This window comes from Pieris rapae, chromosome 13 (assembly GCF_905147795.1).
Source record: "Pieris rapae chromosome 13, ilPieRapa1.1, whole genome shotgun sequence".
In the NCBI taxonomy this organism is placed as follows: Eukaryota; Metazoa; Arthropoda; class Insecta; order Lepidoptera; family Pieridae; genus Pieris; species Pieris rapae.
Genome location: NC_059521.1, coordinates 8,988,875 through 9,003,133, shown reverse-complemented (window position 1 = coordinate 9,003,133; position 14,259 = coordinate 8,988,875). Strand labels below are relative to the sequence as shown.

General features: G+C 36.3%; 2 protein-coding genes across 3 annotated transcripts; one reads left to right on the top strand and one right to left on the bottom strand.

Moving 5' to 3' along the window:
• Positions 1-45: 45 nt before the first annotated feature.
• On the top strand, positions 46-4,162 carry LOC110995514 (basigin). The gene is made up of 3 exons (XM_022262716.2): positions 46-291; positions 3,033-3,762; positions 3,838-4,162. Exons 1-3 carry the CDS (start codon positions 216-218, stop codon positions 3,848-3,850), a joined length of 819 nt encoding a protein of 272 aa, XP_022118408.2. The 5' UTR covers positions 46-215; the 3' UTR covers positions 3,851-4,162.
• Positions 4,163-9,552: 5,390 nt separating this feature from the next.
• On the bottom strand, positions 9,553-13,379 carry LOC110995533 (guanine nucleotide-binding protein subunit beta-5). 2 transcript variants are annotated; one of them, XM_022262738.2, is made up of 5 exons: positions 13,268-13,379; positions 12,857-13,170; positions 12,639-12,775; positions 11,981-12,099; positions 9,553-11,849 (listed from the first exon to the last, which is right to left on the bottom strand). In XM_022262738.2, the coding sequence occupies exons 2-5, from the start codon at positions 12,975-12,977 to the stop codon at positions 11,156-11,158; spliced, it is 1,071 nt and encodes a 356-aa protein (XP_022118430.1). In that variant the 5' UTR covers positions 12,978-13,170; positions 13,268-13,379; the 3' UTR covers positions 9,553-11,155. The 2 variants fall into 2 exon arrangements, with proteins under 2 accessions (XP_022118430.1, XP_022118431.1); XM_022262739.2 differs by lacking the exon at positions 13,268-13,379 and having other exon boundaries at positions 12,857-13,240.
• Positions 13,380-14,259: the final 880 nt, after the last annotated feature.

The window sequence follows — 14,259 nt, the reverse complement described above, 5'->3', positions numbered from 1 at the left end:
AACAAACAGACAGCTGACATTCCTGATAAGGTTATCAAAGGCGTAGAATTTTAATCTGTGTTTAAGGTGCGCAAGCAATTGACGCATTCATTCTAGTTTCTTGTAATGAGACCAAAAATCATTTCATTGTAGTTTTAAAAGTACTTTGGGTTGGGGCGTTGACATAACTCTCAAATATAATTGTTTACAAATTATTTAAAAGATTAAGCCCTGCGATGATGGTTCGGACTGCTGTGTATCTTTCTTTAGCATTTCTATTTTTAGCAAATGCTGTGTCGTCGGAAACCACAAGTGAGTATTTTCTTGATTAGTAAAATTAATTGTTACAAGTCGATGGCCTCGTTTTTGGGTTCGGTAGACTAGCTGATATGGATGTTTATCTTCTCTTGAGAGTTGGATTGTACCATCTGCATGCGCTTCTTCCCGCTACCAGCGGATCGATATTTGAGACAAATTGGTTCACATAGGTGATGTCATAATGTCGCTATATTAAATTAAAGTACGTTCTACAAAAGATGGTTACTTCATTGTCTAATCTATACATGCGAGTCAGCTGAGTTGTAAGTCTTTAATTTTAGTCCCAAATGGGTCACTATGAGAAGGTTGATTAGTCATTTGTAAAAACAATATTAAAGGACCAATTATAAACAGATGAAAAGTACTTTTTCATACATATATTTTGATAGTTGGAGTCAAGTAATATCAATTAGCTAAACTGTTTTCTTTGATAAAATGTCTTTAAGTTGTTATTGTAATGACTTTGTCCCAATTATGTACTCATAAGAATCTAATTAGGTATGTACAAATATAATTGTAAGACTAACACACAGCACAGTGAACAAAGATAATTTTATATCTTTAATCTCAATGACAAGTATGCTTCTCATATCTACTATTTACACTGTAGGAAGATTATAGCTGATTAAAATATTACTTCGTATAATTAATAATAAAATAATGAAATTTACACTACATGTTTGTATTTTCCTAACCATATTTGTTGGATTTGTTACAAGTTAATGAAGCTATTTATTTCTGTATGTACATTATATATTCAAGGTCTCACTTTTAAAGGAGGTTAACCTTTCATTTCTTAAATTTCATATAATTTGATATCCTTAAATGGTTTCTCGTGTGGTCAATACGGGGAGTGTGGCGCGGTAGAGCGTAGGGCGTATAGGGGTGAGTAAAGTGCGGGCGGGTATGCAGCGGGCGAGGCGGTGGTGCGGGTGGCGATCGGCGCTCCGCTGACTGTGGAGTGCGGTCTTCGCGCCGAGCAACGAGCGGAATGGCGACGCGATGGTGGCCCTCTGCCGCCTGGTCTTCGCGCTGAGGAGGAAGATGGCGAGGCGCGTTTGCGTGCCCGACTGCGAGCGGCGGCTGCGCGGCCGCACCATGCCGGGCTCTACACCTGCTCACCCGAGCGCGACCAGCGTGTCCGCGTACTCGTGCACGCGAACCCCGCAGCCACACACGCCGCGCCCGGTATTCTCACGATGCGACCTCTCTCGTTATTCTCGCTTGCCTTAGTCTCGTGCTCACCGAGTAATTGTAGTCCTCGCAGTATTATTTAGGTTCGCATCATTCGTAATAGCAACTGTATTGTAGTGCTCTATTCTCTATTCTAGCGTCGATGTCAGTAGGAGTCTCGTGCGCTCGTCGCTTTTTTGTTGTATTACAGCATGCTATTAATTCTCTTTATGAAAATTACTTTGCAGTAATATCTAATCTACTAGAGCTTATCATTTGCACAAAAATTATTACTTAATCCCAGGGTTGGCATGATAAAAACAAGTTGTTTTAAAACACATGCTTAAAACAGTTTAAATATAAACCATGTTTTTCAACATCACACAGGAGTTGACATTTTTATGGGGTGTTATCAGTCGCAGAATTTATAATAAAAGTCCCTAATGTCGACTGTCATTGTGATATAATAGAATTCATAGTTCATAGGTAATTCCTCACTAGTCTACTCCCGCTAGGATGATGTGTCTATCTTGTCAAATTTAAAGTGCTCGGAATTGATTAGAGAAATGCAACATAAATAGATGTTTTTCTATCATGTTTTGCAAATATTAAATTTACCATGGCAAAATTGAAAATATCTAGTTAAAGTAGTAGAAATGAAAACTTAAAGCTAAAATTAATTTGAAATCATGTGCTAATTAAAAGACAAACACAAGTTTATATCAGTTTGAACTATTTGTTTTATTAAATTAATAAAAAACTGTTTCTTTTTCCACCCTGCTTAATATAAATACCTACTTTTTTATTATTACAATTTTATTAAGCTGAAAACTTAATAATATTATACCATAAGCATATTGAATATATCTTTTTTCTTTTTTAAAGATACAGTTAAAACAAGGGACTTTAATTATCTTTTTATGTAGTCTGTGCTATTGTCCAGACAAGACCAGACTGTAATTTGTGTACAAGTTGTTTAATTGACATTAATGAGTTTGTGCTATATTGTTGAATTCTTAATTATGACAATGAGAAGTTCTAACTTTAATATTTAACTCTGGGCCTCAAGTATACTAAAGTACTTATGGTTCTCTCCCTTTATTCTTAAGCAATTTATTATTATTTAGGAAAATTAATATTATTTATCCATTTAAGACAAAGTTAATTCATGCAGGAAATTGTTGTATTTTTATTTTTTATTACTATGTAGATCAGATTGAATAATGTTGAATTGTTAATTTACTCTTAATCATTAATTTAAATATAAAACCTTAGCCTTGTAAAGTACCTTGGGAAAGATTTTTAGGAGACAAAGATAATATATATTTTATATCTAAACGTAATTGAAAGATAATATTGCTTTATTTTTATGATTATAAAAATTTATTGGTATAACCGTCTTACATAACTAAATGCTACATAGTATACACCTTAGTACATATATACATCATACATATACAGATATACATTCATAGTTAAAAAAATTTTTTTATTGCTTAATGTCGAATGGTAGATAGTGAGGAGGGTTTGTTGAGTATATTATAATAGTGACATTTCTGCAGGTGAGGCCGCGCCGTCGGTCATCGAGGTAAGCGGAGGAGACGGCAGTATCCGTGACAGCGGAGATGTACTCTTCGATGTGCGCTCCAACATTACGCTACGTTGTGACGCGGCTGCCGGCGGAGGCGCCGTGGCCTGGCAGAAGAACGGCACCGCACTTGAGGAAGTCTGGGAAATGAAGGATCGCTACACCTTAGAACATGGCGGTATGGAGTTGCACGTCAAGCGTGCCGCAGAAGATGATTTCGGCAACTACTCATGCTCGCTGCCTGGTCAATCACCCGCATCTACCTGGGTAGTCCGGGCACGTCCTCACCTCAAACTACCGGCCAACAGCAACGTAGTCGAAGGCCAGAAGCTAAAACTGACGTGCAAGGTGCTCGGGAAGCCGTACCCGCGTATAGTGTGGAGCTACTCCAACTCGACCGAGGATGGCGCGCGTTTCGAGCCGGTGACCGGAGTTAACTTGAGTGAGAGCGAGCAAGGAGTTATGGACGGTACTTTAGTGCTGATCGACGCAACACGCTCCCACGCAGGCCGTTACCGCTGCGAAGCTCTCGACGCGTTCGCGCCGGCCGAGACTCTGCTGCGCGTCAAGGACAAATACGCGGCGCTCTGGCCCTTCCTCGGAATCTGCGCCGAGGTGTTCATACTCTGCGCCATCATCCTCGTGTATGAGAAGCGCCGCACCAAGCCCGACCTCGACGATTCCGACACGGACAACCACGACCAGTGAGCATCCTCACCACCTCGCCTACTTCTATTCCTAACATGCCCCATACTAACGAACTACTCTTTATTTTCCAGGAAAAAGTCGTAAGTTGTGGTCTGTGTGCGGAGAGGAAGCGACAGAGCACGCCTTTCTCCATCAGTATAAAAGTACATACTGTTGTTTTAAGCATAAATTGTGTGATTTACCAAAAAATATGTTCTGTTATTTAGTGTGTGTATTAGAAAACATCATTCGAATTTGTATATATTAAAAATAGTAAATGTTATGTTCTAATAAAATTTATTTTATGTTTTGACTCGACAAAACAGCTAATATAAGCCTCATCATACTCCTATAGTAGTGTACTTAACGATGTGTTTTCACGTAAATTAACCAGCTAATAAAATCACTGCTAACACAGCCGTATCTTTCTTTTTTATCTGGCTCCAAAATTCCTCCATTGGCGACTATGTTCAATACGCAATGCGACAAATAGCGCGGCCTTGCGCCTGCGTCACCTCACCCTGATAATAATATTAAGTTGATTCTAATGATATTGTTTATAAATAGGTATTTGCTGAAACTCTGACGCGAAACTCATACACCGGAGTAATGAGATAAAACTAATATTTTGTTTACTTATCTACCCATTTAAATTATTGATGAAGTTACTTACTCAATTTAGTTTTTGAATTAAGAGCGACAATCAAATGGTCGAGGTTTTAACAACTTTTGTTTTTACTTTTATGACTCTTTATTACCTTATTGATGATGAAAGTACTAGTTAATTATTAGAGTCGAGTTACATTTTAAAAGGTAGAGACAACCTAATGGCCTCGATAACACTAAGCACGCTAACTTAAAATTGTAATAATTGAAAGCATTAATCCAGTAAATATATTATTTTTTAATGTACTAGGTAGTACCCAGCAAATTAATAAGCAAGATGAGTTGATTGTTCCTATAGTCCCTACATAGTATGTCTATCGTACTGTATAGTAAATGCTCGAACCTTAGAATAATAAGACATAGAAACCAAGTCCGCGCGTCAATTTTGAAGCACCTTAATTGGAGCCATAAATGGCTCCAAACGCCGGGCCGCTCCGTAGTGTTCAATGTCAACGCACGGCGAACGTGTCTCGCGAAAAAAAAATTATTATGACGATTTGTGCAGTTAAATTGTGTCACAACACATCTGAAAAACAAAAGAAATGTGATAACATCACTTTTCACAGGTAAGCTTTCAGTATTTCATAGTATCTTGTAGTTAATTAAGTCAAAATAGAACAAAACAGAAAAGTTTTAATTCAATGCACAGTGTTGCCCGATTGTTAAAATATTTTCCCATTTTAACTGACTTCATTGCTCCGACAAATTAATTTTAAAACAGTTGCTACTGTTACTTACTGTTGTTGTTGTTTAATGTAGGTGTTTGTGTGATTTAGCGATATCGTATACCTGAAATTGTATTACTTGAAAGTTGAGAAGTAAACGAACTTTATTTCCACACTTGTTAAAATTACAACTTATAGGAGTATTGCGTGTTGTTGTTCAAAGGATTCCCATCGACCCTGTTATTGCTGACAAGTGGGTGAAAAATATAAGGCTTAGTCGTGGAGAAGTATATTGGAAGCCAACCAAAAATACACGAATATGTTCAAAACATTTTAAGAATGAAGATAAGTACATAACACAGGGTGGATCGTGTAGGTTGCGTCGAAATGCTGTCCCTGTTAAGGTATAATTATCAAAGCATTATTTAGTACTTATTATGTGTATTTTGGGATTTTGTGACACAATGTTGATAAAAATAAATGAAGCAAATGATAATAAAATTACTTTTTTCAGGATTTACATATTTCATGCACAGGCACAGATGATCAATTGGATGAAGAAGATAATGTGGATGAGATTTCACCTGTTCATGGGCTATCGGTGAGTGTAATGGTTAATATAAACAACTTGACTGTCAAATGAGTCACATGTGACTCTTAGGAAAATAAATGTTTTTCCCCACGCCCATTAGCCACGCCAATTTTTGAGTCATAAAATAAAATATAAACAACTATTTTTATGAAATATATTTATTTAATACAGTGCTAGTGTGAATGCTATTTTACCTTACAGAAACGAAAAAGACGTTTGGTAGTTTTTTAGACAGTGAAGTTGTTAATAACTATTTAATTTTAGTAAACTGTCTATGTAGTAAACTTACTTACCTGACTTTTTTTAGGGTTTAAATGCTGCTGAAGACAAAACGGAAGGTGTTCGTGGAGCTTCAAATAGAAATTTAGTTACTGAAAGTTCATCGCAGCCTGTAAGTAATCGTTAATAATTCCAATCAAAAGTGTTGAATTTGGGTATTTAAAATTTAACTGTAGATTTTTAAATTGGTCATTTCCTTGTTGCACCCAGAATTTGTAAATATTGTGGCATGAACTTATAAGAACTTTTATTTTACAGAGTACGTCACGCGGGAATGTGAGGCGCCCATCAGACGACGAATTCGACTATATATTCGACACTCCTCGTAAGGCCCTCCTTCGAAAAAAGTTAAAGAAAAGCACATTACTTAATCTCAAACATAGAAAAGTTATAAAAACTTTAAAACAAAAGACCCGGCGTCTCCAAAAGAGGAATAAATCGCTCAAAGGAATTTTAAGTGAACTACAAAAAAAGAGATTCATTAGTAATGATGTGTCTAATTTATTGTCTGAAAATGTTTTTGCAGCCGATTTATTCAATAACATGGTAAAAAAAATTAAAAAAGATAAAAAGCGTCCTATGCCAAAATACACACCTGAGTTCAGAAAATTCTGTCTTACATTGCACTACCATAGTCCTCGAGCATATACATACGTTCGTAATACTTTTGATACGTGTCTTCCACACCCAAAAACGTTGTATAATTGGTATTGCAGCATCGATGGATCACCGGGTTTTACAAATGAATCCTTTAAACTTTTAAAATCAAAGTCCCAAAGCTCGGACAAAACGTTAATATGTGGACTGATTGCCGATGAAATGGCGATAAGACCTCAAAATATTAAAGGAGGTCTGGGAAATGTAGATGTTGGCACAGGCACAACAAGTGGTATAAAAGCCTCACAGGCTTATGTTTTTATGCTTGTTTGCCTGAATGAGCGTTGGAAAATCCCTTTGGGATATTTCCTAATTCACAGTTTGGAGGGAAAACATAAAAAAAATTTAATAAACATATGTTTAGCTAAATGCCATGATGCTGGAATTAAAGTTGTATCTCTTACCTTTGATGGTCACCCCACCAATATTTCAGCGATGGAATTGTTAGGTTGTCGGGTGAAAGATCCAAAAAATATGAAAACCACCTTTAAGCACCCTTCATCAGATCACGAAGTGGCGGTATTTCTAGATCCATGCCACATGATTAAGCTTATCCGTAATCACTGGGAAGACAAAAGCCAATTCCTCGATGAGCAAAAAAATGTTGTGGATTGGAACTACTTGGTACTTTTAAATGATTTGCAGGATACAGAAGGACTGAACATTGCGAACAAGCTAACACGAAGACATTTAGAATTTAGAAATACAATTATGAAAGTTAAACTGGCCATGCAACTTCTTAGCAGAAGTGTTTCTATCAGTCTAAAATTTTGCCGCGAAACCCTAAAACTGGACAAATTTGAAAAATCTGCGGGCACAGAAAATTTTATTATGCTTTTGAACGACCTATTTGATGTTTTTAATTCAAGAAGATTAACACAATACGGATTTTGTCGGCCATTGTCAAAAGATAATAAAGTAAATATATTCGATCTTCTTGAAAAAGCCAAAAAATATATCTTAAATTTAAGTATAAAAACTACTAGGAAGCGTACGTACCATGAAAATGAGGCTGCTATAAGAATAAAAGTTAAAAGTTTTGAGTCAGTCTTAAGTGTTCAAAGTAATAAAGGTTTTAAAGGAATGTTGATATGCATAGAAAGCCTAAAACACTTGTATAAAACTCTTGTTGAGGATACAAAAGAAATGGTCTATATTTCTACGTACCGTTTGAGCCAAGATCATTTGGAACTGTTCTTCGGCATGATAAGAATGAATGGAGGGCATAATGATAATCCAAATGTCCTTCAGTTCAAAGGTGCATACAGAAAACTATTATGCCACATGGAACTACAAGCAGTGGTAACAGGCAACTGTGTGCCATTAGAAGATATTTCTGTCCTGACTTGTTCTTCTGCAATAAAATGTATCAATCAAACCACTTTTTCTGAACGTTTTGACGATGACGAAGAACAGCCGTACCAAGAATCAGAAAGACACGCACCTGATGTAGACATTGCTTCTCTGATAGCTTCGACTGATGACCCAAACTACAAAAATTATGTCGTAGGCTACATTGCAGGGAATGTTGCGAGATACTTAATGAAAAAAATTAAGTGTAATTTTTGTATCGATAGCATGCTCACAAAAGAAAAATTGTGGTTTCACAAATTGGTCACTCTAAGGGACAACGGCGGTTTAATTTATGTATCAGAAGCTGTTTACTTAATCTGCGGCATAGCCGAAAATTATTTCCGGAAGTATATGGCGGAGACAAATAATTTAGATAAAACATCAGAGACAAAACTTGCTTTGACAATTATGGAAAAACTTGTTGGTAGGTCTGTTTTCCCTGATGCAGAGGAACATGTAAATGAGAAAAATCATGTTAACAATTTGTCAAGGCTCATTATTGAAAGATATTTGCGCATTCGTCTTTTTTACGAGTCGAAAAAAGACAATGTAATGAAAACAGCACTATCAAAGCGGCAATTACTCAGGAAACAAATACAGTTCACAGGTTTCTAAACTGATTATTTTTTTAATAATTATTTTTTTCTTTTTCTTAATATGAAGACTATTCGATTAGAAATAATTGTTGATTTGATTGGTTTACTTTAGTTACACAGTATACAAATTCATAATTGTATACAATAATTAAAATATATATATTTTTACGTGTTGTTGTTTTCTTTAATTCGTTTCTTAAAAATAAACATTCCCGTATTATAACAATATTACACATCCACACTTTACCACACATAGCTATTTATGCATTATTGCCAAAAACAAATGGTTATCAGTGGCCGAATCATTACCCCACTTTCGGGAAAACTGGACCTTCACTGGCAACATTACACAAGTGTATGTGTGCGTGTCGCCGAGCGTAAGCACGTAATCGGCCCGCCTGTGTGAACCGGTTTAGTGCGTCACTTTTGACAGAGCGCTTGTATGAAGACTATCTTTCTATGTCTAATTATTCTAAGGCTCGAACTTTCCCCCACCTCGCAAAATCTTGCCAAGTTACGTGTCGAGGTCAATACATGCGTAAATAAAAGGACTATAATATAAACCTTTTATTTATTGTAAGATTTTGCTAAGGTCCCGGTTTCGCATAGGCAGTAGTGATCCTTGAAAAATTATATACCTACAGCTGAATCCTACTAGATATTAGTCTAACCACAATAAATTTGAGCCGCAATTTTTGAGTTGCTTCAAAGGGGGCGATGTTTTTTATATTTTGTTGGCATCACACACAACTTTCTAACGTAATAATATATCGCTCATCGTTAAGGTTTCTGGTAAATAGCCTATGACACTCACAAATAACTTAGCCTTCTATTGGTAAAATAATTTTCAAAATCAGCTTAGCAGATCAGAAATTACCGCTTTATAATATTTTGTATAAACTAACTGTTCCACGGGATTCACTCGTTCTCACCTACTCAATACCTTGAACCAAAAATTAAATCCCTAGCAACAGTATAAAGGTAAGGAAACAAAATAAATAAGTCATTCAACATTCACTTTATTTTTACTACACAATTGGGCTTTTCATATAACATTCTTTAAATTTTAAAATATACAATACGGAATAATCATTAAGATAGGTAACGAATCTTTACTGGTTACATTTGGCTTAACGAGCTTCTGTCTGATAGGTACACAAGGAAACAAATTGAGAGAGATTCAGAGAACACAGTAAACATACAGATCTCAGGAAACATCACGTAGATATTAAAAAAGTAATCGCTTGTTTATTAACATATATTCAGTTGCTCATTTCCGGCAAAATTATTTCCGCAATATCTTGCTATTGAAATTTAAGTACTTTTCATTTTCAACACTATGTAATTGTCAAATTCTGAATTACGTTTTGCGACTGCTTCATTATATGAAGATCTACAATTCACGACAAAATCATTTTTAATATATTTTTTTCGAGAGATTATTAAAGTTAAATATTATAATTATATTAAAACTAAGACTTAATCGGAAATTATCACGTTTTTAAACGCATTGTTTTGGCTATCTCTAGACTATCATACACAAACAACATAAGATTCTCTCACAATATTAACTTAATATTACACTAGTAGAAAGAACAACACAACAGAAACTTTGGTGAATCTATAAAGTAAAGATGCTCTGAAATTGAACATTTGACTAAAAGGAATGTTCATAGTCTTACATAGACCAAAAAAAAAAGGTTCATTTATTCTGAGATGGTTAAGCACGGTTAGACAGAGAGGGTTTTGGACACAAAAATTCTTCAGTTGGTGTCACAGAAAATAACAATATTATTAGATTAATCACAGATCTTTAACATATATAACGAGTTATGGAATTTTTTACGGCTATTATCGAAATCAAATAAACCACTTTAATTTGTAAACGCTCACCTGATACTAATGTTAAAGATGACATTTTATTAAAAAATCTAAATATTGAATAATTAAGAGGACTTGGTAATATATGTCGCAGCCTATCTAGCTTAATTCGCCGTTTAATTAATATCCTAGCCTTTTAACTAGCGGCCTTAAAGATATTCAGCCGTACGCCGTCAGCTCCGTCAGCGTTTGTTACTGCTAATGCTTAGGTCATACAATAGTCATTATTTGGCAGAAATACAATAGATCAAACATATGATATGACAAAAAAATATTTCTTTTAAAATTAAATTGCTTGAGTCAAATTCACATTTTATTGTCACTTTTGTTGTTTTTCATAAGTCTTTGGAAAACACAATCAGTTGTAGTTTGCTGACGCCATATTGACAGTTTGAAGAGTTTCAAGACTAGGCAAGTAATGAAACATCATCAAATCAAGTTAAAAGGCTAGGCTGTTAATTGGCTTATTAATCTAGTTGGCTGCGACATATCTAATTTGAATCAAAAGAGTTCGGAGCTGTCACCTCAGATATGACAATTTAAATGGACAAACGATCAATAACAACATCATCTAGTTAAAACTGACAGGCATGTAAAAGATTACATGTGTGGGTTTATGTAAATTTTGTCCAATAGTAAGCTATATTTCTAAGAATTTCGGCCTCAGCTATTCAGGTGGAAACGATGATTTGAATAGTGCATCTAGACAGCCACCGCCTATCTAGGCCCAAATGCGCAGCGTGGCGTCCCACGAGGCTGTGGCAAGAGCGGTGCCATCGGGCGCAAGGCGTACCGCAGCTACGCGGTGCTCGTGGCCGGGCAACAGCGCCAGCCTCGAGCCGCGAAGAGCATCCCAGGCGCACGCCGTGTAGTCCCCGTAGCCCGCGAACAACACGCGCCCACTTACCGACCACTCCACAGAGTTAGCGCCGAAGATCACACTCTCGCGGCCATAACGCGCAACTTCCCTGTCAGCCCGCAAGTCGAACAGCCGGCAGCTGGCGTCGTCCGAGCCACTCGCTAACGCATCACCGGCTGGGTGGAAGCGCACGCTATTTACATCCGATTGGTGTGCATCGAACGCTTGCACGGCGTGTCCCGAACGCATATCCCACACCAGAACGGCGCGGTCGCACCCACCCGACACGAAGGTGTCACCCATCTCACTTGGCGCCAGATCAATAGACGTAACGTCGGCGCCGTGTCCCTGAAAACTTTGCAAGAGTTGGCCAGACTCAATATCCCACAGAGCGCAGGTCCCATCGCCACTGCCCGTGAGCATCTGCCGGTCCGTGTTGGGGAATAGGCAGCACGACATGTATGAGGTGTGTGTTGCTACAGTTCTTTTGCGCGCTGCTGGCTCCTCCTCACCACTACCGCCCAGTGGAAACACGGTCACCTTGTTGTCCAGGCCTCTGAAAAATGAAGATGAAACAAACTAATCTTTGCATATTTGAGACATTAAAATTATAAAATTTATATATTTGGTCAAATAGTAAAATTGGTTTAAAGAAATAAAATAGACATATTTGTAAAATAAACTAACCCAGCTGCCAGCATATTTCCAGATGGGGCGTATGCACAAGCCATCACCCAAGTACTTGGCATAGAAATGGTAAGCTCCTTACTGCTGGTGAATGCATCCCACACTATCAGTTTGCCATCCTGTACACAAAGGAAACTCTCTAAAGAGACAAGTATTCATATTTAAATGGTAGCAACAATCACAGATTAAATCAGTCCCTACTTAATAACTAAGTAACAATAACAAATAATATTCTTTTAAATTTGTTGTAATTAAACATTTAAACAGTACTTATGATTGGGAGCTAGATATATTTGGCACTGTGCTGATCGGTTTTTAAGGAAGCATGGCAATGTGCTTATGCCAAACCACTATCTAGCTGGTATTTTTTTTGTGCTTATCAAACTTTCTGACTTTTTTATTTACATATATTTTAAGAGTACTTTTAATGTTCTTTTTTTAACATTTGTTTACCTTAATTGTCATACATTTTAGATAAAAGAGTAACATTTAACCATGGATTTAGTACTATGTATGTATGTATGTGGTTAACTTAAATAAATATATACACTAGCAGCAATAGATTTAAATTTTGTCCTATAGTACAATAAGCGTGCTTGCCAAATCAATGAAAGATGGGTGTAAAGTCATCTAAATCTATTATAGATATACTACGTACCTGTGATGAAGACACAATGTGCCGTTTGTCTGGTGACCAGTCACAACACAACACCTTAGCTTGGTGTCCTTTTAAGATGCGCCGCACTTTCAAGTTACTTATTGTTATAGGCTCCAGGCGCTCTGCTACACAGGATACTAAGAAATTTAAATTGTCATTATAACATGAAACTGCTATGCAAGCACTCTAATATATGGTATAATAAAGTAATACTTTACATGTAACATCGTTTAATTTCTGTCGTTCTTCTTCCAACTTTTGCTTAAGCGCTTCTGCTTCTCTAACAAGGGATGCAAGTGTCTCCTCGGGACTGGATGTTACAGCAGTGTCTGCCGCCATCGCGACTCTTATAAACTAATGCCGCATATTAAATACACGAAGATTATTCAGCTTTGCCTTAGCCAATAGTTCATGAGACTTCAAGAGCAAAATATTGTGCTGTTTTTGATAATCATTACATGATTTAACTCTTACGGTAATTTACTTACGATATTATAAAAATGATTACAATCTTTGTATGCATTTCTCAGTACTGAAATAAATATTACAAATTTTATTAAAAATTAAAAAACATAATTCATCGATCATAAATTTGAATTTTTACACAAATACAATTATTTAATACCTACTTTTTTCAAGATAGTCAAATCAATAATCCACAAATGTCAAAATAGATTATAGATTAGAGAACGGCGCTGTACACTATGACTAGGTCTGTACTTTTATTTCACAACATCTACAACGGGTTACGGGTACAGTAATCATGTGCTCCAGAAGAAGTTAGAACTTAAAAGTATCATAAAATATAAAATAAAAAAATGTGAGCCGTAACGGGACGCCTGGCAGATGTGAAACATCGACATTATTTTGTAAAAGTAATATGCAGAAAAGAACAGACTGTGATAGGAACCTAAAATAATAAATAAGATAGGAAGGTGAAAGAAAGAAAGAACTTTATTATACACTAAATACATTAATGTTTCTATAAAGTAGAGTGCACTGGCCCCCACACTAGGATTCCCTGTGTTTTGGGCAGCCAGTCTCTTCCTTTTACATCTAAACGTTATTTAAATAATTAATTTTACTTAACAAATTTATATCTATACTATTTTTGTACAATAAGAATGTTTTCTGTATCAGTATAGGACAGCTTAACAAGATATTGTTTGAGTTTTTTAGTAAAATTAGGTCTAAGTTTTTGTGACGAAATATTTCTAGGGAGGGTCACAAAAAGTGTGACACAGCGTGACAATGGGGGGGAGGGGTCAAAAAAAGCTGATTTCAGTGTGACGTATTTTATGAACGGCCCCATAATGATAAAATAAAATATTACGATTTTTTTTCCACATAACGATGACTATTTGTTGAATAAACATTATTTTCATTAAATATTTTTAATGTGAAATTTACTACTGCATTTAGACGCATGGCGTGGCGACGCGTCGCCACGGCATGCGTCGCCACGCCAGAAATCGGTTTTACGTGCGGCTATAGATGTTTCACATCAATACGTTTATTATGAAACATAAGATGAACAGGTATCTCTTCTTCCTCGTCATTAAATTTGAACCTGTAGGCATCTCTACTCATCGGCAAAGAAGACAGAGGGTATAGGCCGAAA